This window comes from Eubalaena glacialis, chromosome 7 (assembly GCF_028564815.1).
Source record: "Eubalaena glacialis isolate mEubGla1 chromosome 7, mEubGla1.1.hap2.+ XY, whole genome shotgun sequence".
Lineage (NCBI taxonomy): Eukaryota > Metazoa > Chordata > Mammalia > Artiodactyla > Balaenidae > Eubalaena > Eubalaena glacialis.
The window spans coordinates 8,769,058-8,795,826 of NC_083722.1; the positions used below are offsets into that span (position 1 = coordinate 8,769,058).

At 42.2% G+C, this 26,769-nt stretch overlaps 1 protein-coding gene across 1 annotated transcript in view; it reads right to left on the reverse strand.

Annotated features, from left to right (window-relative positions):
• Positions 1 to 243: 243 nt before the first annotated feature.
• Positions 244 to 26,769, reverse strand: part of ADTRP (androgen dependent TFPI regulating protein) — a 68,055-nt gene continuing 41,529 nt past the window's right edge. The window contains exons 4-6 of the mRNA XM_061197400.1: positions 24,676 to 24,791; positions 14,580 to 14,731; positions 244 to 278 (exon numbers count right to left, since the gene is read on the reverse strand). Coding sequence (XP_061053383.1) covers positions 244 to 278; positions 14,580 to 14,731; positions 24,676 to 24,791 — 303 coding nt within the window. The remainder of the gene's footprint in view (positions 279 to 14,579; positions 14,732 to 24,675; positions 24,792 to 26,769) is intronic.

The following is a 26,769-nucleotide window of genomic DNA, read 5'->3' on the forward strand; positions in this document are numbered from 1 at the left end:
TCAGACGGATGTAACAAATTCTGTGAGAGCAGGAATTGTTTTGGGTGTGTCCAGTAAAAGTTTTAAAAAAACAAGAGTCCTCAAATTCAGCTACCTTCATGGCTGTCTTATTAAATTTAAATATCATTCCCTGTCCTTTTTACCTTCCTTTGTTGCTCCACCACCTCCCTGCACCAGGAAGAAAAAAGATGAAAAAAACTCTCATGTTTTCTTCTTCCTCGGTTCTTGGAAAATGGTGTCTAATCACTTCCTCTTCTTCCTCGGCTGCATCGTGTCACCTGCACAAACAAGAACAGAAAGAGACCTTAGCCTTCAGGCTTTCCCTAATGGGTATTCTTGTGTGGGTGGACATTCACCCTGACTTGGGACAGTGGAAAGTTGAGGAAGCTTTTCCGAAGGCAAGATGATGTATTTTAAAGAGTTCTGGGAAACCACCAGCACCGCCGCAAGGGCAAGAAGGGACGACATCTTGCTGTCCTACTTGGTGCCTGGCTCACAGCCGGCCAGCTGACCAGCGATGCAGTTCATGTCGCGTGGCTCTGAATATGTCCTGTGAACCACTGATGGCTGTTGCTTTTGGCCATGTGTTTGTAGGCTGCACACAGTTCATCAACAAACTTTGAGACTTTGCAGATGGAGATGAACAAACCACATCAAATGAGAGAGGAAAGAGAAGAATGGATATTCACCGAACTAGGGGCCATTCTGTGACCTCTCACCAGATCAACTTACTGGCCTGGGTAGAAAAGTACTGGCATATTGATTTAGTTTTTAGTAAGCCTATTACTGATTGTAATAAGTAATAAGCTTATTACTAATTAGGAATTACTAATTACCAATCTAATTGTAGCATTAGATTTCTAGAATGACTTCCATTTAGCCAACCATGGGTACCTCCATATTTAATGATCACAAACCTTTACATAAACTTTGAAACTTTGAAAACTTCATTAACTTATTGTCCTTCCTGTCTGTTGCCAAATGCAGTCTTTTTTCAGCTCAGCCTCTTCTCATCCATTCTGGAAGTTAGAGCCCTATTACTTCCGGTTCTGTATTACCATAGCAATCTCAGCTCCCAATTCCATGCTTTATGCTTCAGACCCTGCCCCCTCCATCAGTTATATCTTTAATAGTAAATTTTAAATATCTTATAATTTTATTTGCTGGAACTCCCCTTCTCAGAGGCTTTAGTGACTGATGACTTGAAGTCCTCCTGTGGCCCCCTCATCACACTGATTTTCTAGGGCAGACAGCTCCTAATCACACAGCCCTCGTGGCCACACTTGAATTCATGTCTCTCAACATTTTTAGGCACAGTCCTCTCCTTTCTTCTACTCCTCATCAATCCATACTATATCCAGGCACTCCGGTGAAGCCTAGCTGATTCATCCAGCTTTACATGCTTCGTGTTCTTTTCATTTATGCTTCCACTTGTTTTTCATTTTTCCCCAGTTAGGTCTTCTCTACATTAGGTCTATAAGGACAAACACAGTATCTTCTCTTTTCTGAAATATACACTTAGGGCCTTTAATGAATCAGTTTTTAGGTAAATAACACATTAATTCTCCTGTGTTCAAGAGCTTGGTCAGTATAAACTTCTCAAAGTTGTTCCCTCTGTGGTCACTCTGAGGGCACCTAAAACTTTGTTTATCCATGTTGTTACCAACCCTCAACACTTCGAATCTAACTGTAATCAAAACCTCACTTCTTCAACCCAGGGTTCCAAGGATTGGAGATTCCTTCTCCAGTTAAGAAACACAACAGAGCATGATGGCTTAGAGAGAAACAGCAGAAGCAGGAGCGGAAGTGCTGGTGGGAAGTTCCTCTGGGGGACGAGGGCAGATGGCTTCTTCCAGTGGATCAGGGTCTCCCCTGTCCAACACCTTGAAGCTAGATAGAGCACCAGGAAATTCCCACATGCCCACCCGTGTGCTAGAGAAGGCACCATCCCCAGATGTGTCTCTGTGTGGAGCTCTAACAGTCATTTCATTCTGTAGAGACGTACACGGTGTGAATATCACAGAAATCACATTTTTCTTTTTGTTTCTAGCAGGTGGGGATGGTTCCTTAGTCCTGAATTCTTATGAGGCTGAGCGGTCTCTAGACTTCTTTGAGTCTTCAGAATTTACCTCTGACCGTGTTTCCACAGTGCATGGCTGGAGATAAGGGAAGTGTTGACTTAGTAATAGACCATATTATCTTACCCAAAGTTCACAAAATAGATTTCAAACTGGTTGAGAAATAATGTTCCTTGTTATCACTCTTTTCCTCATTGAAGGGAGTCTTTCCGAGTGGAACACCTCCTAGTTGGTGGTTAGGGGGTTAGGTCCACCCTGATTTCGTTTGTTTCAGTTTTTGTTTTACTGAAGTATATTTGATTTACAATGTTATATTAGTTTTAGGTATACAACATAGTGATTCAATATTTTTATAGATTATACTTCATTCAAAATCATTACGAAATATTAGTTATATTTCCTGTGCTGTGCACTACATCCTTGTATCTTATTTATTTTATACATAGTAGTTTGTACCTCTTAATCTCCTTCCCCTATCTTTCTCCTCCCCCACCCCTTTCCCCACTGGTAACCACTAGTTTGTTTTGTGTATCTATGAGTCTTTTTCTGTTTTATTATATTCATTCATTTTATTTTTCAGATTCCACATATAAGTAAAAATATACAGTATTTGTCTTTCTCTGTCTGACTTACTTCACTAAGTGTAATACCCTCCAGGTCCATCCATGTTGCTGTAAATGGCAAAATTTCATTCTTTTTTCTGGCTGAGTAATATTCATATGTTATCTTCTTTATCCATTCTTCTGACGATGGACACTTAGGTTGCTTCCATATCTTGGCTATTGTAAATAGTGCTTCTATAAATATTGGGGTGCATATATCTTTTCAAATTAGTGTTTTCCTTTTCTTTGGATGTATACCTAGAAGTGGAATTGCTGGGTCATATGGTAGTTCTATTCTTAATTTTTTGAGGAACCAATTTACATTCCCACCAGTGTGTACTAGAGTTGCCTTGTCTCTCCATCCTTGCCAGCATTTATTATTATTTGTCTTTTTGACAATAATAGCTGTTCTAACAGGCGTGAGGTGATATCTCACTATGGTTTTGATTAGCATTTCCCTGATGATTAGTGATGCTGAGCATCTTTTCATGTGCTGGTTGGCCATCTGTATGACTTCTTTGGAAAAAAGTCTGTTGAGGTCTTCTGCCCATTTTTTAATTGGATTGTTTGTTTTCTTGATATTGACTCATATGAGCTCTTTAATATTTTGGATATTAACCTGTTTTCAGACATATCATTTGCAAATATCTTCTCTCATTCAATAGGTTGTCTTTTCATGTTGTTGTTGGTTTCCTTCACTGTGCAAAAGCTTTCAAGTTTAATTTGATGTAGTTTTATTTATTTATTTTTGCTTTTGTTTCTCTTGCCTGAGGAGACAGATCCAAAAAAAATATTGCTAAGATTTATGTCAAGGAATGTACTGCCTGTGTTTTCTTCTAGGAGTTTTATGGTTTCCGGTCTTACATTTAGGTCTTTAATCCATTTTGAATTTATTTTTCTGTATGGTGTGAGAAAATGTTCTAATTTCATTCTTTCACATACACCTGTCCAGTTTTCCCAACACCACTTACTGAAGAGACTGTCTTTTTCCCGCTTTATATTTTTGCCTCCTTTGTTGTAGATTAATTGGCCATATGTGCATGGGCTTATTTCTGGGCTCTTTATTCTGTTCCATTGATCTGTGTGTCTGTTTTTGTGCCAGTATCATACTGTTTTGATGACTGTAGCTTTGTAGTATAGTCTAAAATCTGGGCACATGATGCTTCCAGATTTGTTCTTTTTTCTCAAGATTACTTTGGCTTTTCAGGGACTTTTGTTCTTCCATACAAATATTGGGAATTTTTGTTCTAGCTCTGTGAAAATGTCATGTGAGTGTTTCAATAGGGATTGTATTGAATCTGTAGATTGCTTTGGGCAGTATGGACATTTTAACAATATTAATCCATGAACACAGAATCTTTCCATTTAATAGTATCATCTTCAGTTTCTTTTATCAGTGCCTTATGTTTTTAAGGAATAGGTCTTTCACTTCACTGGGTGAGTTTATTTCTAGATATTTTATTGTTTTTGATGTGATTGTAAATGGGATGATTTCTTACTTTCTCTGTCCGATAGTTCATTATTAGTGTATAGAAAAGCAATAGATTTCTGTATTCATCTTGTATCCTGAAACTTTAGTGAATTCATTTATTTGTTCTAATAGGTTTTTTTTGGTGGAGACTTTAGTGTTTTCTATATATAGTATCATGTCATCTGCAAATAGTAACAGTGTGACTTCTTCCATTCCAATTTGAATGCCTTTTAATTCTTTTTCTTGTCTGAGTGCTGTGGCTAGGACTTCCAATACTATGTTAAATAGAAATGGTGAGAGTGGGCATCCTTGTCTTGATCCTGATTGTAGAGGAAAAACTTTGCTTTTCACTGTTGTATATGATGTTAGCTGTGGGCCTTTATTATGTTGAGATATGTTCCCTCTGTACCAACTTTGTTGAGATTTTTTATTATGAATGAGTGTTGAATTTTGTCAGATGCTTTTTTTTGTGTCCATTGAGATTATCATGTGATTTTTATCCTTCATTTTGTTAATGTGGTATATCACATTGATTGATTGGCAGATATTGAATCATTCTTGCATCCCTGGAATAAATCCCACTTGATTATGGTGTATGATCATTTGTATATGTTATTGAATTCAGTTTGCTAATATTTTGTTGAGAGTTTTTGTGTCTATATTTATCAGGAATATTGGCCTGTAATTTTCTTTTTGTGTAGTGTCTTTGTCTAGTTTTGGTATCAGAGTAATGGTGGCCTCATAGAATGAATTTGAGAGTGTTCCCTCCTCTTCAATTTTCTGGAATAGTTTGAGAAGGATAGGTATTAACTCTTGTTTATTTGTTTGGTAGAATTCCTCCTGTGAAGTTGTCCAGTCCTGGACTTCTGTTTGTTTTGGGAGTATTTTGATTACGATTCAATTACAATACTAGTAATCGGTCTGTTCAGATGATCTATTTCTTCCTGATTTTGTCTTGGAAGATTGCATGTTTCTAGGAATTTATCCATTTCTTCTACATTGTCCAATTTGTTGGCATACAACTGTTTGTAGTGATTTCTTATGATTTTTTTTGTATCTCTGTGATATAGTTTGTTACTTCTCCTCTTTGGTTTCTTATTTTATTTGGGTCCTTTCTTTTTTTCTTGATGTGCCTAGCTAAAAGCTTATAAATTTTGTTTATCTTTTCAAAAAACCATCTTTTGGTTTTATCGATCTCTTCTATTTTTTAATCTCTATTTTATTTTCTCTCTGATCTTTATTATTTCCTTCCTTCTGCTGATTTTGGGCTTTTTGTTCTTTGTCTAATCCCTTCAGATGGTAGATTAGGTTGTTTGAGATTTTTTGCTTGTTTCTTTCTTGAGATATGCCTGTATCACTGTTAACTTTCCTCTTAGGACTGCTTTTGCTGTGTCCCATAGATTTTGGAAAGTTGTGTTTTTATTTTCATTTGTCTTGAGGCATTTTCTGATTTCCTCTTCAATTTTTTTGTTGACCCCTTAGTTTTTCAGTAGCAGGTAGTTTAGCCTCCATGTGTTTGTGTTTTTCTAAGTTTTCTTCCTGTAATTGGTTTCTAGTTTCATACTGCTGTGGTCAGAAAGGATGCTTGATACAATTTCTATCCTCTTAAATTTTTTTGAGACTTTTTTTGTGGCCTGGAATGTGATCTATCCTGGAGTACACTCTATGTGCACTTAAAAAGAAAGTGTATTCTGCTTTTTTGGATGGAATGTCCTGTAGTTATAAGTCCAACTACTCTAATGTGTCACTTAAGTCTACTGTTTCCTCATTGATTTTCTTTCTGGATGATCTGTCCATTGATGTACATGGGGTGTTGAAGTCCCCTATTATTGTATTATTGTCAATTTCTCTTTTTATGTCTGTTAACATTTGCTTTATAAATTTAGGTGCTCCTATACTAGATGCATATATGTTTATGAACATTATAGCTTCTTCTTGTATTGATCCCTTTATCATTATGTAATGTTCTTCTTTGTCTTTTATTACAGACTTTGTTTTAAAGTCTACTTTGTCTGATATGAGCATTGCTACCCCAGCTTTCTATTCATTTCCATTTGCATGCAATATCTTTTTCCATCCCCTAACTTGCAGTCTGTGTTTCCTTAGCTCTGAAGTGAGTCTCTTGTAGGCAGCATGTTTTTTAATTCAGTCAGCCACTCTATGTCTTTTGATTGGAGCATTTAGTGCATTTTTATTTAAAGTGATTGTTGATAGGTATGTACTTAATGCCATTTTGTTATTTGTTTTCTGATTGTTTTTGTAGTTCTTCTCTATTCTTTTCTTCTTCTTATGGTCTCTTCCCTTGTGATTTGATGATTTTCTTTAATGTTATGTTTATGTTCCTTTCTAGTTTTTGTATATATATTGTAGTTTTTTGACTTGTGGTTATCATGCAGTTCATATATATTGATCTATATCTATTTATTTTAAACTGGTAGTCCTTTAAGTTCAAACACATTCTAAAAGGTCTACATTTTTTCTCCCCCCACACCATGTTTTGTATTTTTGATGTAATATTTTACATCTTCATGTCTGTCCCTTACCTGTTTATTATAGTTACAGTTGATTTTACATTTTTGTCTTTTAACCTTCATACAAACTTATTTCAGTGGTTGATCCACAGTCTTTATATTTGTCTTTACTAGTAGGATTTTCCCCTTCCTATAATTTCTTATCTCTTGATATAGCCTTTTCATTTTCATTTAAAGACTCCTTAACACTTCTTGTAATATTGGTTTAGTATTGATGAATGTTAGTTTTTGCTTGTCTGAGAAACTCTTTCTCTCTCCTTCAATTCTGAATGATAACCTTGCTGGGAGGAGTATCCCAGGTTGTAAGTTTTTTCCTTTCAGCACTTTATCTATATCATGCCACTCCCTTCTAGCCTGCAAAGTTTATGCTGCAAAATCAGTTGATAGCCTTATGGGGGTTCCCTTGTAGGTGACTCTTTGTTTTTCTCTTGCCACCTTTAGAATTCTCTTTTTATCTTTAACTTTTGCCATTTTAATTATGATATGTCTTGGTGTGGGTCTCTTTGAGTTCATCTTGTTTGGAACTCTCTGTGCTTCTTGTACCTGGATATCTGTTTCCTTCTTCAGGTTTGGGAAGTTTTGAGTCCCAGTTTTATCAATTACATTTTCTACCCTTTTTTCTCTCTCTTCTCCTTTTGGGAACCCTATAAGTCAAATGTTAGTACGATTGATGTTGTCCCAGAGGTCCCTTAGACCATTCTCATTTTTTAAAATTTGTTCTCCTTTTTGCCTGTTCTGATTGGGTGACTTCCATTATTCTGTCTTTCAGATTGCTTATGCATTGTTCTATATCACCTAATCTCCTGTTCATGCCATCTAGTGTATTTTTCATTTCAGTTATTGTATTCTTCAACTCTGACTGGTTCTTTCCTGTATTTTCTAGTTCTTTGTTGAATTCTCATCATGTTCATCTATTCTTTTCCCCAGTTCAGTTAATATTTTTATTACTATTTCTTTGTACTCTTTGTCAGATAAATTATTTATCTCTGTTTCATTAGCATTTTTTCAGGTATTTTTTTCTTGTTTCATTTTGTCTTCCCATTTTGTTTAACTTTCTTCATCTGTGTGAAATCAGGTGAAACAGTTGCCTGTCCTAGTCTTGATGTCATGTCCTCGTGTGGGACCATTCCCGTGCAGTCTGTGTGAACCCAGTGGCTTTGGTGGGAGAGCTGGATTTGAGGTGAGCATGATCTGCATCTTCCCCCAGGGTGTGCTGGTAGCCACTGCCTTGGTGGGAGGTAGGCCTGGAGTTGGAGGGGCTAGAGCCAGAGCCAGGTGCAAGCCAGGGCTGCTTCTGTGCTCAATGACTGTCACTGCTCTGTTGGGGGTGGGGGTGAGGGCGGAGGGGCTGGAGCAGGAGCCCTGAGGGAGCTGGGTTTCTCTTGGGTATGATGGCAGTCTCCATCTTGGTTTGGGACAAGGTCAGGACCTAAGGTCTTGGGGCCGCACTTCTGTGCTGGTTTTACTTTTTCCCCAGTGTGTGCCCTCAGTTAGAGGCTGGGTCAGGGCTGGAGGGGTTAGTGCCATGCAACTGAGCTGACCCCACCCCTCCTCCCCCAAGTGTTCACAGAGATCTGTGCTCCAGCGATGGCACTCTCCATCCGGAGTGTGGGCAGGGATTCGTGAGCTGGTAATGGTTGCCTCTACCCTGGTCAGAGGCAGGGCCAGGGTCCAAGCCAGCTCCATTCCCTCCAAGTGTGCACATTCTCGTGGGCAGTGGCAGCCTCTGCCTTAGTGGAGAGCAGTGCTGGAGCAAGAGGGGCTGGAGCAGGCGCCTGGTGCAGGCTGGGGGGCACACTGGGATGGTCCCTAGGCATTTTTCAATCAGCTGCCTCTTTGCTGTCACTGGGAGTAAGCAGATCTGTGCGTGTGCTCTTCAAGAGTGGAGTCTCAGTTTCTTACAGCCCTTATTAGTAAATCCCACTGGTTTTCAAGCCAGCCAAGGGGGCTCGTCTTCCCCATGTCAGACCCAAGGGCTGAGGTGCCTAATATATGGCTCGCACCCCTCGTTCCCCAGGGAGGCTCCCTTAGCTTGTGATAGCCCCCTCCTCCTCTGTGTCCCCCACCAGCGGTGCGGGTCCTGACCAGATGGCTTCTTCTCCCTTCCTGCTCAACTCCGTGTGGATCTTTCTTTACAGCCTTGGTTGTAGAATAGCTATTGTGCTAGTCCCCAGGTCAGTTTCAGTGAGAGAGGCTCTATATGCAGTTGTAGTTTCGATGTGTTCATGAGGGAAGGTGAGCCCAGTGTCGTCCTACTACACCATTTTGATCTCCTCCCACCCTGGATTATTTTAGTCCTTTCTTTATCCTATGTTAGTACCAAGGAGTAGAGGTATTTTAGGCCAAACATTTAATGTTCGTCTTGTGCAAGATTCAAACATTTTCTGCTGGCGTGGTAAGGGAAACCATTCCTTTAGTCAACATCACTATGGATACATATGTAATTATATACCTTATTATTCCAGTAGTTGGAACACAGGATAAGTAAAAGCATACTATTAAAAAAAAAGATTTACACCTATGTATCTACCATCACAAAAGCTACTGCTAGACTTTGAACTGAAAATTTGAAGAACATTTGCCTGGTTTTAGAGGCTTGGCTTGGAAAAGGGTGAGAAGGCAGATTGTGGGGGGCATATGAGGTGTTAGAAGAATGAGATTTGAACATAGTGAGTACAAGTGAGTACAAGATTTGAATGTAGTTGAGTACAAGAACATGAGTACAAGTCACAGTGCAGAAGTAGTAGGAGGAGATGGAGTTGAGAGCTGGCTGGAGAAACCCTAGTGGGGAAAGAGGCTGCGGAAGAGGGAGAAGTAATAATCCCTAGTGGACTCTCTGAGCTTAGGGAGATGAAGTTATGACAAGAAATGCAAAAAAGAGATGTATTTTTCTAATGGACTAAATGGTTCCCAGTGAGGCCATGCTTTATAAATACACATGGAGTCAACTCATGATAAGATATTTTTTAATGAAATGATTAGGGACAACATGCAAGATAGACCTTATAATAAATTTCTTTATGGGTAAAACTAAGTAGGTAAACTAGATGGCCTCTAAGCAGCTTTCAACAATAAAATCTCTTTTAAATAAATCTGATCTGTAGGAAATAGTATTAAAGGAAGGTTTTAATATCATTCTGTCCAAGGCACTGTCACAAGGTCACTTGGCCAGATTGGAATTTTCAGCTTATAAACTATCCTAGGTGAAAAGGATCTGTGGTCTTGGGCCCTGACAAAGGATACCCCTGGCATATGTCCCTCAGTGAATGTAAGGAGAGGGGCTGTGGGCCACAGGTAAGCTGACTGCCTCTCCAGCTACACCTACATATAAGAGGCCCTCCATTTTGGCCTGGAGGCACTTAGTCCCTTTCAGTGCCTGGTATATCTTGTAGATTGGGTTTCTCTTCCTGATGGACTTGTGTCCTGGTGTCGGCATCCTTATGTCTTATCAAGAAGGAAAAAAAAAAAGAGAGAAAATTAAGTAGTTAAGTGGCAGAGAAGGAGGCCTATACTGGGACCCCCTGACAGCCCCTTTCTCCCATTCAGAGTAGAAATAATCTGTCTGGAGTATCCCTAGATGCTCAGCCATGGTGAGCCAAGTTTTCAGTGATCTACCAAAGACTGCTTCCCCCTGCCAGCTTCCATCATTGTTTGAAATCAGTGTTTCACCTAGCTCTGCCTGAAAAGTAGAAATTGACTCTTTCCTGGTGGGTATCTGGTCCCAGTAATTGACTCAGTGCTTTTCCACCCTTCTGTTCCATGACACAGAAAAACTAGCACAGTTCAGGAAATGAGATGGTGACAAGTCAAGCAGGGTGGCCCTCTGGAACCTCTTGAGAGCTTTTTGAAGGCCAGCAGGACCTTCCTGAGGGCTTGACAACAGTTGTCTCCCTGGCGCACAGGGTCAGCCCTCTGCATCTGTATACCCCTTGAGGATGTCACACACTTTCCAAGTTTACATTTGATTCCTGGTATCACTCCTTATTATTGCCCTTCTCAATCTCTTCTTCATTTTCACCCACTGACATGACACACGAGGAGGTAGAAAGTGGGTAGACGTGACCATCATTTCCAACACCCTTCTCAGCCAAGCAGCTGACTTGGGAAAACACCACATTGGACAAGGATGCTTGTAGACATAACTATTTAAACTGAAAGGAGTCCAGGGTCCTGTGGCACATAGGGCCTTGCTCTCAGACCAGCAGTGTCAGTCTCTCTGGGGCACATGTTAGAAGGACAGAATCCCAAGCTATCCTCCAGATCTACTGAATGAGAATCTACATTTTAAGAAGATCCTAATTTTAACAAGATTTGCAGGCACATGCAAGTTTGAGAAGCGCTGTTCTGTGACAGTGGTTCTTGACCCTGACTGCAAATTAAAATAACTGGGAAGCTTTTAAAAATACCAATGCTGAGTCCCCATCTCCATAGATAGATTTAATTGGTCTGGGGTGGACCTGGGAGTTAGTATTCTTAAAATTCCCCTAGTGATTTTGTGATGTGCAGTCAAGATCGAGCATTACTGCTAGAGAGATACTTGCACATTACCTGGGTCTTGACTGATACTTCTTGATCACTTGGTTAGTTGGCTGGTGACTCCCAACCCGGCCACACTGTGGCTCAGAAATTTCAGAAGCAGAGATTCTAATCAATTCTAATCTCAATTAGCCTAAGCTCCTGTTTCACTCTATAAGTTCTTCAGGAACTACACCATCTCTGTCAGTTTGCGTTCAGTTAGGTGGTTGTTACTTTTAATCACCTTCAGCTGGGGAAACTGGTAATTTATGCATGAAGTTGAAGGGGATGGTTGGAATATCCACATAGAAAAGAAGGTTACTGATTTTTCCTTGGAAAGAATGAAATTAACAGCAGTAGTGACTAACCCTGTGTGCCAGACCCTATACTTGGCAGTTGACACTTCCCAAGTCATTTATGATCCTCCAGAATCCCACGAGGAGGGTACTAATATTGTCTCCATGATGTGTAAGAGAAAACTGGAACACGAAGACATTGAGTGCCTTGCCCAGTGAAACAGGTCTATAAGTGGTAAGCCCAAGGTAGGAACCCAGGCAATCAGGCACAGAACTTTTCTCCAAACCACAGCCACCCACTGCATCACTAAAGCACTCCTTTGAATTTCTGCTCTCATCCAAGGAAGCTCAGGCTGTGGGAAAAGGTGAGAAAGTAGAATTAGCCCTGAATTTGGACAGAGCAGGTGGCCACTTAACATGTTTCCATAGATCCAGAATAGAGGGTTTAGAGAGGGACTCAGAGATAGAGGGACCGCACAATGTGTTGTCCAAGCCTAGACAATGTAAAATTCTATTCACACTGGCACAGCTGGCATTAACCAGGACTGTCCTAGGCAAACTGAGATGTGCAATTGCCTTTCTTATAGGTCGTCTCATCAGCGAGGAGTTGAAGTGCATTAATACAGGATACATGGTTGGTTTGTGGCCAGGTGAAGGACATACCCTAGTTTTCTTGATTCCTGTTCCGATGCTCTTCTCCTGTTTTGTATTGCCTGCCCTAATTTTCATCTCTTTTTCAGCAACTCTCTAACCAGTATACCATATCATACCCTCCTATTCTCCTTAAACTCCCTGTCCAACACTTTAATCTCCAACCAGTAGAGTCACTCCTTGACCACTGTCTCCAGAACAACTTTGCACAAAGTCCCATTTAATGCCTAGAGAGAAGAGGCCTTGAATATTCTCTGTGTGTGTTGATTGATCCATTTAATATTGGGGAAGCTAATGGAAATGGGGGATTCAAAGATGGATAAGACATACTTCTACCCCTTAAGAAACTCAGGGTCTAGTGTAAAAACAAATCTCGGGGCAGACCAGGGGAGGCTTCCTAGAAGAGCTGAGTTGAAATGAATGAGTGGGTGTGAGACAGGCAAAGACTGGGGGAAGTGAGAGAGCCCATGGAGGTGAGAAACATCAATGTGTAGGGAAAACAAGCAGTTCCGTGCTGCTGGGGCACAAGTTTAGAAGAAGGAGAGTAAGAGTCAAGGCAGGGACTGGGTCACAGTGTGCCATTCCAAGGGCTTGGATTTTCATCTGATGAGGGAAGGCTGACAGTGCTTTCAGCGGAATAGGACACGGGAAAATGTGTTCACATATACAGCTCTGTTTAGTTTTAGGTGATTTAAGGGTTCACTGCTACTGGAATTTTAAATGATCTAATTTCTCTTTTTAATTTCTTATTTAACCATTTATAATTAAGATCAGTTCAGAATTTAACACATTTATGATCCTACTCTGATGCTATGTAGAACTTTTTACCCATTCTATTCTTAAGGAGTTAAAAATCTAGAGAGAAGAGAGAGACACATAGCCACTGACGGTAGTGTCCGTCGTTCACGTGAACATTCACGTCTGCATGATGCAAATGAGGGTCCACACGTTGATGCCAGCCTGCTTGCTCATTGGGATTCAACTGTAGTGGAAAATTGGATATAGCACTTAAACAATGAGGCTTATTAAAAAGAGCTTTGTGTTGAAAATAGTATTGATTTAAAAAGTTATTGTTCTCTAAGCACTGAGTAATCACTTTTTTTCTCTGCACATTTTCTGCCAAGTTTTAAATGGATTAGTGTCTTGCTTTCTTTTTTTTTTTTTTTTAATATAGATTTGGGGAAGACATCAGCAATCTACCCAGAACTTCAAGGAGCCAAAACTAGTTAGAATTAGATGTCAGCACATCTGAAATGTCAACACATTTTTTTCTGGATAATTTCCTGTGATTTGAAATCCTGATTTTTTGAGTCATTTTTAGTATTCCATTTTTTAAGTGTTTGCTTTCAAGGAGGATATTGCCTCTAAGGCTTTCTCAACCAGTTAAATTCTCCAAGAGCAGAAAATATGTGAAAAAGCCAAGTTGCATGCTTATTTCTCCAGGGTCTCAGTCTCCTCTCAGAAATACAGACTCTTGTACTGAACCTTCTGAGACTGTCGTTTTTTTTGCATACACAGGCTTATGTTTTCACACCAGTTCATAGATTGGGCGGAAGATGCCACTTCTATTTTAATAGAACAGAATGGCATGTGGGTGTGTGATATGGGGGACTGTGTGTGACTCTTGCCTTCCTTATATACAGAATCAGAGTGGAGTTCCTGCACTTCTCCTTGGATAGGTAAAAAATACTGGCTATTTTGCAACCTGACTTTTTGGTGGTTACTTTTCCGACAGAAAATATTCTGGGGGGGTGAGGGCAGTAGGGGAAGCAGGAAGAGAATAAAATCTTCCACTTTGAAATCAACTAAGTTAAGATTGCTTTTTTTCTATGAAGAAGCAACATGGTTCTGCCTACCTATAATTAGAAAGCTTAGCTTACTGGCATATTCACATTGCTTAAAACCCCAAGCGAGAATTTCAGTCTCAAGTACAGGGTGTGATTCTACCTGGTGAACACTTTACAAAATGTTGAGAAGCAACCTCATGAGAGAGGGATGGGAACACATCAGGGAAGGCACTGCTGAGGGTGGAAGAGCTAAGAGGGTCATCTGGATCCATTTCTTTCAAAGAGGAATTCTTGGCATTTAATAACTTGTGAACCTCAAGTCCTCACTTAAGGGAGGGAGAGACCTTGAGTCCGTTTTTTCATGCAGGGGTTGGTGATACCCGTGCTCTCTGGGTCCTGAGCTCTCTAAACAAGATGATTTTTAACCTTAAAGTTAAATGAGGTGTTGTTTGGAGGAGGAGGGGAGATAATTTGATGGGGTCCTTTGAGAAAGTATGAACTTCCCCCAGGCTTTTCCTTTGCCGGCTTTGGACAAAGGCATCAAACATCACTGCCTTCTGCGTTACTGGTTTCTCCTTCTGTTTCCAGGAGGAGTCAAGAGAGCATAACGAAGAAGTGTTTCTGTAGGTAAGAGAGAGATGAACTGACCCCATTTCCAGTGGTTGAGCTTCTCTCCAAATAGGTAGATGCCGACGCTAAAGATGTAGCTGAGAGAGAAGAAGGCTGCTAGACCCACTGGGCTGAGTTTGGCAAACACGGGATACACCCATGTACCGGTCTCAGAGTAGATCCATAGAACCCTGCAGAAAAGGACAAATCACAATGATTAGGACAGCAGGGGAAAAAAGCCGTAGTCTCTCTTCAAGATCATTGGGGTTCTGGAGTCCAGGCAGAGGAAAAGAAGCCACAGGGGACATTTAACAGCCGAGGTGTTTCCCGAACCTACAGAAGTGAGTTTTTTCTGGATAAATAGACTGATTCATTGAGACATTCTGTTTCAGGCGCTGGGCTTGGCTATTTTACCTAATCCATTAAAATTCAATGATGGTAAAAGACTATGGGAGAACACTGAACACATCATTAGCCAAACAAAATGTATAAGAACATGAATTATTTCTTTCCCTGAAAGATATGACCTGCTGAGACATTGAACTTGCTAAGATGGTGCCCATTTGCTCACTCTCAGCCAGACAAGTGGGGTTTGCTTTTCTGTGCCTAAGAGTTAAATGTAGCTTTCCATTAGCTCTCCAAGCCTGTTGGGGTAGGAGAGGCAGAGATTGAGCATTATTACTATAATACAGTAGACCTGGGGTTTAATTGTGGGCCTAGATTTCAGCTCGTGGAAATAGCCACGGATAGAGTATTAAGTAGGAATAGATGGATCTACAGGAGGCTCGGATGTTGCTCATGTGAGGATAGAATATAAATCATTTTTGTCAGCCAAGAGAAGGAAAAGAAATGCTAGGAGAGGAGCCACAATGTCTAAGTGAAGCCTAAAAATGCAGTTTGCTGGAAACAAACTGCACCGGAAGATGCCAAAGTCTGAAATAACTTTTAAAATTAAATACGGGGAAGATGATGTATCAGCTACAGTTTATAATCGGTTAAGAGTACGGAATGTGGAACCAGGCTTCTGTGATTCGAATCCTAGTTGTGCTATACCTGCTAGCTGTGTTACCGTCACTAATTTATTCAACTTTTCACTCCCCCTACCCTCATGTATAAAGTAGGGGTACAAACAGCATACAGCTTATAAGGCTATTGTAAAGATTAAGGGAGTTAATTTAGCACATGTAAATTACATAGAACAGTGCCTGGCAGATTGTAATCATTTTATAAGAGTTTAAAAGCTTCTCTCCTCTGAGGGAATACACAGTGGGTGTCGCCTCAGCAATTTTTCTTTGAGGCTATTCATCTCTTGTAAAAATTAGGATAGCCTAGGTTATGCTTCAGCAACAACGTTCATATGTGGGTATCCCAGGTTGTCAAAGGAGTTCAGACGGAAGAATGAAATTCTGTGCTTAATTAAACTTTCAGAACCCAAGTGCAATCTTGGTTGTTTCAAATACTTTAAGTTTGTCAAATGCTTTGTTGGAAGAGAGGGGCTAACATCGGGACCAGGACTAGGGTGAGGCAAGGGAGGCACCTATGGCATAAAATTTAAGAAGTCATCTCTATGCATCAAAGGACACAGTCAACAGAATAAAAAGGCAACTTATAGACTGGGAAAAATATTTGCAAATCATGCATCTGATATGGGATTATTAGAACTCCTAGAACTCAACAACAAAAAATAAACAATCCAATTAAAAATGGACACAGGACTTGAAGAGACATTTCTATGAGGAAGATATACAAATGGCCAACAAACACATGAAAAGATACTCAGTGTCACTAATCATTAGGGAAATGTGAATCAAAACTATAATGAGATATCACTTCACACCTATTAGGGTATCTTCTATCAAAAAACCCCCAGAGAATATCAAGTGTTGAAGAGGGTGTGGAGAAATTGGAACCCCTGTGCACTGTTGGTAGGAATGTAAGATGGTGTAACTGCTGTGGAAAACAGTATAGCAGTTCCTCAAAAAATTAAACCTAGAATTACCATATGATCCAGCAATTCCATTTCTGGGTACATACTCCAAAGAATTAAAAGCAAGGACTCAAAGAGATATTTGTACTCTCATGTTCATAGCAGCATTATTCACAATAGGTAAAATATGGGAGCAACCCAAGTGTCCATTTAAGGACGAACAGATAAATAAAATGTGGTACAGTTATATACACACAGTGGAATATTATGCAACCTTTAAAAGGAAGGAAATCCTGGGACTTCCCTGGTGGTGCAGTGGTTAAGAATCGCCTGCCAATGCAGGGGACACGGTTTCGAGCCCTGGTCCGGGAAGATCCCACATGCCACGGAGCAACTAAGCCCGTGCGCCACAACTACTGAGCCTGTGCTCTAGGACCTGCGTGCCACAACTCCTGAGCCCGCATGCTGCAACTACTGAAGCCTGCGCGCCTAGAGCCCATGCTCAGCAGCAAGAGAAGCCAGCACACCTCAACAAAGAGTAGCCCCCACTCGCCGCAACTAGAGAAATCCCATGCGCAGCAACGAAGACCCAACGCAGCCAAAAATAAATGAAAAAAAAAAAAAAAAAAAAGGAAGGAAATCCTGACATATGCTATAACTTGAATGAAACTTGAGGATATTATGTTAGGTAAAATAAGCCAGTCACAAAAGGACAAATACTGTATGATTTCACTTATATGAAGTACTTAGAGTCATCAAATTGATAGAGACAAAGTAGAATGGAGCTGGGGGGAAGGGGGAAATGGGGAGTTTGGGAAGAAAAACATTCTGGAGAAGGATAGTGGTGATGGCTGCACAACAATGTTAATGTCCTTAATGCCACTAAACTGTACACTTAAAAATTGTAAATTTTATGTTATGTGTATTTTACCACAATAAAAAAGAAAATTTAAGGAGGCATCAGTCTCAGGGCTCTGCATGTGTAGTATTGTCCCTTGGGCCCTGGTCCTGGCCCTGCTGGTATCACTCTGCTGCCCCAGACTTGTCTAGATGCTACTCTCATGTACTCAAAACTGCACTAGATTGAAAACAAGTAATAATTGTTATCATTGTTACTAATATTAGAATTCTGTGAGATGTGCATCCATGGATGCATTTTAGAAGGATATCCACAGCACTTCTTTCCTGTGTGCCTGTCTCTCCTGACAGGCCGGAGGAAGTATAAGGGACAGAAAGTAAATATCCTCAAGTAGCTAAGGCCAGGAGTTTGGCGTCAGCGAGGAAATCGAAATACACTCCAAACGGGTTGCATTAATTAGTTCACTTTGTTTTCTTTATGTACTTGAAATTAGGGCTTCCTAGTTTCCATGCACATTTATATAAGATAGTCTACAAATAAGGACATTCCTCTAGAAGCCTGGAAAGTTTCTGTTTATTTACTTCATTTTTGTTTCCTCCAGCGTAAGGTGTGTAAAGGAAAGTTCCTGAAGTAAGCTAATGAAGTCTGCACTTTCACAGAGAAGGTGCAAAGAAAGTTATAGGTGTGTTAACTGACAGTGGGAAAAGTAATGCAAATACAATTAGAGCGTGAGGCATGATTGCAGTCATTTAATGAAGGGCAGTCAGCAGAGAGGCCTGAGTGCAGAGATAGTCATGGTCAGGTGCTATCACCTCTTTATGGCTTCTGGAATATATGTTAAAAGGGGGGAGAGAGAGAGAGAGGGAAGGGGAGAAGGAAGGAGGGGGGCAAAGAAGGAAGGGAGGGAGAGAGGGAAAGGCACTCAGCACGTGTGCAGCTGAATTGTCCTTGTCCTCCATCTCAGTCAATGTCAGCTCTTCCCTAGCTGCCATATATGATCCCATGGAATCATATTTAAATATTCCTGCAGTGCACTCATTTCATGATCTCAATCCAGGCTCCTTCATCTCGTATAGGTTTCTATAATTGTCTACTCACTGGGCTTTCTTGCTCACATCAATCCACTTTCCACAATGCAGTAACCCAATAATCTCTCTAAAAGAAAACAATCTGTTCATGGTGCTCCCGTGCTTCCAGTGGATCCACGTTGCTTTAGGAAAACACCCAAGCTCCTTCCCCTGGCCTACCTGGCCCTGCCCTGCCCACCCATCCACCCATCCACCCTCAGATCTGCAGTCTAACCCTTTCTGTTTCTTGAATGAACCCAGCTCTACAGCTTCTGGTCTTCACACAGGCTATTGTCTCTGCTTGGAACACCTCTGCCTTTACCCTTCCTAGGACATAGTTCTTGCTCTGTCCCTGGCTGAATCTTACTCATGCTTTGAATTTCAGCTTAAAAGTTAATTTCTCCAGAAAAAATTTCCTGACCATTCTTCCCGCAACCCGCATTTGGTTAGGTTGTTATGTGCTTCCCCTACCATGAATTTACCCTTGTTGCATATTTGACTGTCTTTCTCCAGAGCTTCTGGAAGCTCTGTAAGGACTGGGATTTTATCTATTATGTGCATCTGTTTCCCAAGTGCTAGGAACATGGCAGGTTCTTTATTTTTAAATAAATGGCTGTTTGGGTGGCACTACCAGCACCTATGGTTCCTTTTAACTGCTGTTAGCTGTGGCTTCTATAGACAGGTCTCAGCTGCCTGACCCACCAAGAACACTGCAGCCTCTGAAAACTGGAAAGTGTAACCAGTAGCCTTCCAAATGGTAGTTAATTGGATGCTCACATGAATGGAATCACCATCTTCCCAAGCCACCAGCTGAAAATTCTGAGAGTTATCCTTGATGTTTCCTTTTCATTTGCCCACTACACACCAATTAATCCATAAAACCTATTCTGTTACACCAATAATGTGTCTCAGGTATGTCCCTCATTCCTAATCGTACAGCTATATCCCTCTTCAGGCTCTTCTTATTTCTAACATCTGTAACAGGCGTTTTGGGTGAGCAGGAGCTGAGATTTGGACAGGAAGGATGAAAGGTGTAGGTAATCATTTCCATTCTTAGCCCTCCACCTCCACCCGTCTTCAATTTGCATGCTGGCTGGCCTGGACCCCAGATGCTGATAATAGGGGAAGTTGTGTGGCATCTTCATATTTATTTTCATATATTAATTTACATGAGGGCTAGGGAGTCCTTCTGTGGAAAATGAGGCTGGGATTCTGATCCCCACTAAGATTTTAGGTTGTAAAACAATGGTGCCATCTAGATGGTCCCAGACTAAGGTCATATTTCAGGAAAGGGTAACAGTGGCTCTGGGAGTGAATTCACATAGTGCGCTAGTGGGAGTAGGAGAGGATTGTTGGTACTGGGTATGACCAGGTGGCTGGTCCTGGAACTCAGCTTAGTCTGCCCCTCTGGCAGTTTCTAATGGCTTCTGGGGGTAAGATGTCTATATGTGTAAGTGTGCACGTGTAAACAGGTGCACGAATTTAGAGGGTTATTACGCTTGGGGTGTCCAGGCAGCTTTGCTCTGGGGCCTCACCTGAGTGAGCATAGAATAGAAGAAAGGAATCATCTCTCTTGCCCCATAGGAACTGCTATTGAGAGGTGACTTTAAAAGTATCTTTCCCCAGGCTGGGTTACAGCTGTATATCTGTATGACACTTGCACTTAGCATGCAATACCCTACACGCTAGCAGAGACAAATACAGCATCAGCTGATTTCTGGTCTACCAAGAGCAAGGCGGTGGTGCCCTGCAGGCCAGCTGGGGCTGTTGCAATAGCCAGTAGCATTGTTCTACTTCCACCAACATAGGAGACTAATGGGCAGTGGCATTGTTGGCAGTGACAGCAGCGGGGGAGGCGTGCTAACCTTAAAGCAAGCCCCGTGGAGGTGTTGGATCCAGGAGGCTGGGTATTGTGGCTTCACAGTCTGTGTGGGAGAGTGATTCTCAGGACTGTGCACTACATGGGCATGTGTGAGCCCTCACTGGATTATTAAAATATTTTAGAGATGGAGGTCTTGGAGGACTGGACCCCCTGCAGAAGGGTGTTCCAAGCATCCGGACATGGGATGACACTGGAACTGTGAAATATCCGTTGATGAAGAATAAACCATTGTGATTGAACTAGATGACTTAAGAGTATTCCGGCTAACCTTTATTCGTATATTGCTTTATTCTGTTTTGCTTCCCATGTCTTGCCACTTCAATCCGTTTTAAGCACTATAGTCAAGATAGTCATTTTAAAGCATAATTCTCTGGCCATGTTACTAAGAATTCTCACTCCTACCTCCATGGCAAACAAACACATCTCACATTGTCTGTACCATGTCCAGCCTCCTCCAGCCTGCCGCCTGCAAGGCTCTGTGAGTGGGCAGTTTCAGGGTGATTTCCTGTTAGTCTCTTTCACTAGTAGGTCCAGCGAAAGTGAATTGCTAACCATTGCTTTAACGTGACGTGTGCCCTCCTGGCTTTGCGACTGTGCAGTGTTCGCTTTCTCCCAGTTTTTGCTGCTGCAATCCAGGCAGTCCTTCAGGGCCCAGATCCAATGGCACCTTTCATGAAGTCCTTCCCACACTGCCCAGTCAGATGTAACTGCTTCCTCCTCGTGTTCCCTTTGGCTCCTCGCTTCTGTGATGACATTGTATCACTTCCCATCTCGTGTTCTTATAATTTGTATGCATGGCTCATCTCCACTTATTAGGTACAAACCCCCTACGAGCTGGGGCCTGGACTTATATAACTTTGCTTTTCCCAGCAGGACCAGCGCTGTGTTAGGGGAAATATTTGTTCAATAAAAGAATGAATAAGAGCCAGCAGTAGGAACATTTCTATTTTCCTGCTCCTTAGGAAGAGCTCGGTGATGTGTTTTGGGGTGAGAGAGAAAGGGGGAGTAAGTGAGCTGCCATATATATAGATGACTAATGCTTTCCAAAGGAAATGAAAGATTTACAGTTATTACTACTTTGCAAAGCTTTATTTTCCCGCTTAGGGGCCAGCCCTCCAATTTTGCAATCTGAAAAATAACAAAAAGCAAGTGCCACATATGAGGCAGTCCCCATGGTCTTGGTGGATATTTTTAGGTCATTGTAACATGGTTTCAGCAGTGAAATGCTTCTCCGACTCAGGGTTATTGCCATTTTTTTGACTCATGTTTGTTTCTCACGCTCTCTCTGGCCCAGGACCGTATTCTTTACCTCATTCCTGCTATGCTGTTTCCCTATTTGAACATCCAAACTGGCACGCCTAACAGCTGACCTATAGCCGCTTCCCTAAAATATCTCCGTGGACATCCACAGTTTGTGGAACTTGCTGCTGACCATCCGTGGCCATGAAGGTGCATGTGCCCCCAGAGTATTGTGTAAGGGTGGAGGCAGCTGGCAGCAAGGAGTCTGAGCTCCCCTAATTAGGCAACGGACAGGGAGGGAAGCTTCAATCAATAGGGCAGCGTAAAATGCCTGCGTACAGGTGTATTTGCTTCACTCCAGCAAAAATGAGGCCTACTGGACAGAATGCTGATTCTGTACTTCATTAATGATAAGAAAGTCCAAATCCCAAACCACTTCAGCTCCCTGCCAGGGTCTACCCAGTCACATCCCTACTAGTGATAGGTCTCCATCCCTTCCCTTCATTTGCCCCATTACATCACTTTAACATACAATCAGAGCACAGAGCTGGAAGGAACAACATCGTGAAAGCTTTTAGACTGTAGAGATGATGGTAAGCTTTTTTGCGTTCTCACCCCTTCAGCATTTAGCAGAGTGTGTTTTACACAAACAGGGAGCTGAACAAATACCTGACCATCTGAATACACTGAAAAGAGAACTGGATTTGGAAATAGAAGTCCTTGATATAAGTCTCAGCTTTCATTTTCCCCAGCCACACGACCTTGGACGTGTCATGTAGCCCACTGGGGCTTCAGGTCTCCAAAGCTGGATGATCTCTGAGTCGCCTTCCGCCACCCACCCTCTCTGATTCTATTTGCAGATTGATTGATATTGTCATCTGCGGGCCAACATCAACTCTCTTGAGTTACCACAAATGCCACCAACTGATCTCCCTGTCTGATTCCTCCTTAATTTCCGTACTTCAGCCAGCATCATCTTTCTAATCATCTTTCTTACATAAGCCATGTTATTTCACTTCTCTGCTTATAACTTTTGCATAGAAAAGCGCTCATTTTAAAAGTCCAAATTCACTAACTTCTCCCTGTCCTACCGTTCAGCCACGCCCTCAGCTCCTCCAGCCTTTCACAGATGCTGTTCCCTCTGCCTGAAGGTCTTTTCCATATCTCTTTTGCCTTATTTCTCCTTATTCTTTGCATCTCAGCTTAGACACCACCTCCTTTAAGAAGCCAGTCCTCCACATCCCCCAGCACCCCGTGCTTATCCCTGTTAGAGTCTCACCGCCCTGTCTTCCCGTTGTTTCTGTACTTTCCTCTCTCCCAGGCAGTCCCTAAAGGCATCACGGTGTCTTGTACATCTCTATATCCTCATACCTTAGCACAGTGCCTGGCACTGAGGAATAATTGACTGGACGTGTGATGTGTTCACTCCTGACCATCTTGCTGCACCTCCTTTCTCCAGCACCCCAGTTCCCTGCATTGTCAGAGCTCATGCCCAGGCACCAATGAGCCAAACCCTCTTGACCACTGCTTTTCATCCTTATGGACAGGATTGATGATCAACTTCCAAGTCCTTAGGTAGAAGAAAATTAATAGACCAAAAGTGCTATCTCATATATGAACTCTGAAAGTTATATTTGGCAAGAAAGAATAAATCAGATGAAAGTCCACCAAAAAAAACAGAGTATGGAAATTCATGTGCATAATCAACCAGCTACCACCCTGCTTCTCCTCAACACATACATGAGAAAAAAATATATCTTTTGTGTATACCTTACCCGACCCCAGGTCCTAGATATTCTGTCTTTAGGGATTTATTCCTTTGGGTTAAGCCAGACTTGGAATATACATGGCGCATGTCCCACCACTCTCCATTCACATGCTGTAGGCAGGTATAGGGCCTCAGAATCCTTCTCAACACAGTGCTCCAGACCTCAACTACCAGTAGGTCCCCAATTTATGCCTTATTCTCTAAAAGTGTCCTTTGTTAAAATGCAAAGGCCCCAGGCTAGTGAACAGTGTAAATCAATTGAGTCTTGGGGTGGATTTACTGAACAAGTGCTTTCTTTAAGACAGGTGAAACATGAAAGACTTTAGGCACTCGGGGAAAGAAGGGTGCAGAAGGGTGGGAGGAACATACCTTGCAAAAGGGAAGGAAAGGCTAGGGAGGCACTCAGGGAGAACCTGAGTTCTGGGCACAAAGGTTACTGGCTGTAAGACAAAGGCTGGTGAAGCACATGAAGCAGGCACTGCTGGAGACCAGTCCTTTGGAATGTGTTCTTTTCCTGGCTTCCGCCTCTGACAGAGCACTGCCCTGAGTGAAACTACCCCTCACATAGGGATTGGGGGATTATCCGGATTGGCAGATGTGAAAAGCTTACGTGAGGCTAGGCTAGAGTAGGAACATCATGATTCGCTTCCAATCTGCAGGTATTATGCTTGGCATGCCCCTCCCTGTAGAGCAAGAGCATGGCTGTGGGTGAGAAGGCTGTAGAATAGAAAGGGGAGTTTTCCAGTTGCTAGGCGGAAGGCCAAGCACTTTCCCTTGATTACAGACATTGGGTAGAATTTCTGAGAATTAGTGTCACCAGGTGGTTGAATGATGAAATCTGGGCCAGCTACTTAAATTATCTCTCATGCCTCCAGTTAGGCTGTTCTGCAGACCCCTGGGCAATTGCCCAAATGCCCTTTCAGTGCTCCAGTGCCAGATGTTGATGCAACTAAGCCCATAATAATACAGGCCACAGGAATGGACCAAACCTTGCCTGCTCAACCTGTCAAGCGCCCTTTTAGATGGAATATATTTAGATGCCTTAGATAATTCAGCCATTCAAACATTTTAATTACAAATGAAACCAAAGATTAATGTTTTCCTAGGGAAAGTAACATGTGTAGCTTTACAACGATTAATTCTTCATGAGAGGGAGGGGGAGCTCATGACTTGCTGTGTGTGTGCACGCATACCTGTGTATTCTTGGGCATTTGATGTTTCCATGAGTATCAAAAGGAAACACTAAGATTCCTTTTTTTCTGAAATTTAAAGATGGTGAAATCCCTGTTAACCCAAGATAAAGGCACTCTTGTAGAACAGTGTGCTTCTTCTGGAATATTCCTCAGAGTCTGGAATGACAAGTCTAAGTTGATTTTCTCTCTGCAAGTCTTACCTGCTGACATAAGCAAGGCTAGCAGCAGCCAACAAGGCGAGTCCTTTCTTCTTCAGTGGATAGCAGTGTGGCCTGAGGATGACTTCAGCCAGAGAGAAGGGCAATATGGACGTGTGCTGCAGGAGAAAAGATGACGAATCGTCAAGTCAAGGTGCCCCGGCTGCCTCCAGCACCCCTAATTCTCTCTTCCCCTCCAGTCTACCTTCTTACACAAATACCAGATGAAACTTTCCAAAACTTGGCTTGGATCGTACTCCTTGGATGCCAAGGACCTACAGCAGGTCCCTACTGCCTACCATATTGATCCAGACTCCTTTGTCTGGCTACCAAGGCTCTTTATAATATGCTGTCACCCCCTTCCTAACACACACATACACACTCACACACACACACACGTACACACTTGCACACACTCCTTCATAGAACAAGACTGTCTCCTTCATTCTTTGCACTTGGCATGCTTGCTCCCCCTTCACACTTCTGTTCATGCTTCAACTGTGTGGAGTGTATCTTTTCTCCCTGTATTCATATCGTCCATGGTGTTCACAGCCAGTGCAATCTTCCATGATGCCGTCTCTGTATTTTCCTCTTGCTAATTTCTCTCACTCAGTTCTGCTGCATTTATATCCTGTGCCATGTAGTCTAACACTTACGGTGCGTATCGGTAAGCTCGGTGCGGGGAGAGGCCGAGAACACATTTAGCAGTGCCCTTGGCACCGTGGAACTGTCCTGTCGACAGGTGATGGGTGCTGTAGGGGGTGTGTGAGTCTCCCTCTGAAACCTCTATGTTCTCCCCTCTCCTTCCCTGCTTCACCTCCTTCTTTATAACCATCTGTTTTCTCACATCTTTCAAACTCTTAACACTAGATTTTTTCAAATGACATAATCAAGGAATAGTGGTGTTTTCGGGTGTGAAGACTACGGAGTCCCACTCCTCTCTTGGTTATGGGAACTGATCTGGGAAAGGTGACTTGAGTCTCTTTGCAATGTCCTTTCATTTCTTAAACACATTTATTAAGTTCCTCTGCCACACTCTGTGCTTATTGGTAACATCTCACAGTGTTTGTATTTTATACTTTTTACATTTACATCATTCCTCTTTCATCCCTGCTCCCCAATTTCCTCAGCTCTTGGAAGCCTCTTGCATCCATAGCTTCCACTTGCAAGCTCCCTCCCAGTCCCATTCTTGAGCCCCGAGACAGCTGTGTCAGCACCTCAATTACAATAGGGGCTAGGGCTTAGGAATGTCACAGTGCCCATGTCACCATGCTCCCATGCCCAGCTGTGCTGCTGGAACCCTGGGTGCTGACCCTGGCTGGCCTTTGCTGTCAGTCCTACCGGTCTTGTGCTCAGAGGCATCCACAGGAGGTGGTACCTTCTTCTTGCTCTACCTGTGCTAGCTTGGGTCCAGTCAGGAGATCAGAACCCTCTGATGACAAGACATGTGACAAGTTTTAATGGAGCAGGGGTGGGATGAGGAAGAACAGGTCTTAAATATAGGGCAGTACTGGGCAGAGGGAGCCTGCACTTCAGTGGCACAGAGCAGTCAGGCTTCTTGAAGGCCCTGGGTACCCACATTTTAGCAGCAAAGCTTGGAGGAAGAGCATTGTGGACAAACCACAGCTTTTATAGACTTTCTACAAGGTTGGTCCTGAATATACTGACTGGTTGACCACACAATGGAAAGACTTCCAGGCCCACTGTCATATCCTGCATCTTTCTTTGGTCTAATTTTAGGGACCAAAATCTACAGTTTCTCTGTCTCTCCCTCCAGTAAAGGAGCATGGTGTTTAAGGGCACGTATTTTCGAATCTGACCCTGGACTAGTTACTGAATCTGTCTGAACTTCAGCTTCCTCGGTTATAAAACGTGATGGTAAATAGTACACATGTCATAGAGGTACTGCTCTGAGGATTGAGATTAGTGCATGTAAAGGGCTTAGTGCTTAGCCCAGGAGAGCTTCCAGTGAGCATTAGCTGTGATGATCACTATTATCCTTGTGATTGTCACCCTTCCTCTCATTGGTGGCCCAGTGTGGAGTGGGGTGAGGCCAGTTTCTGGGGTGTCCACAGCACCAGGTGTCTGGATGCACCC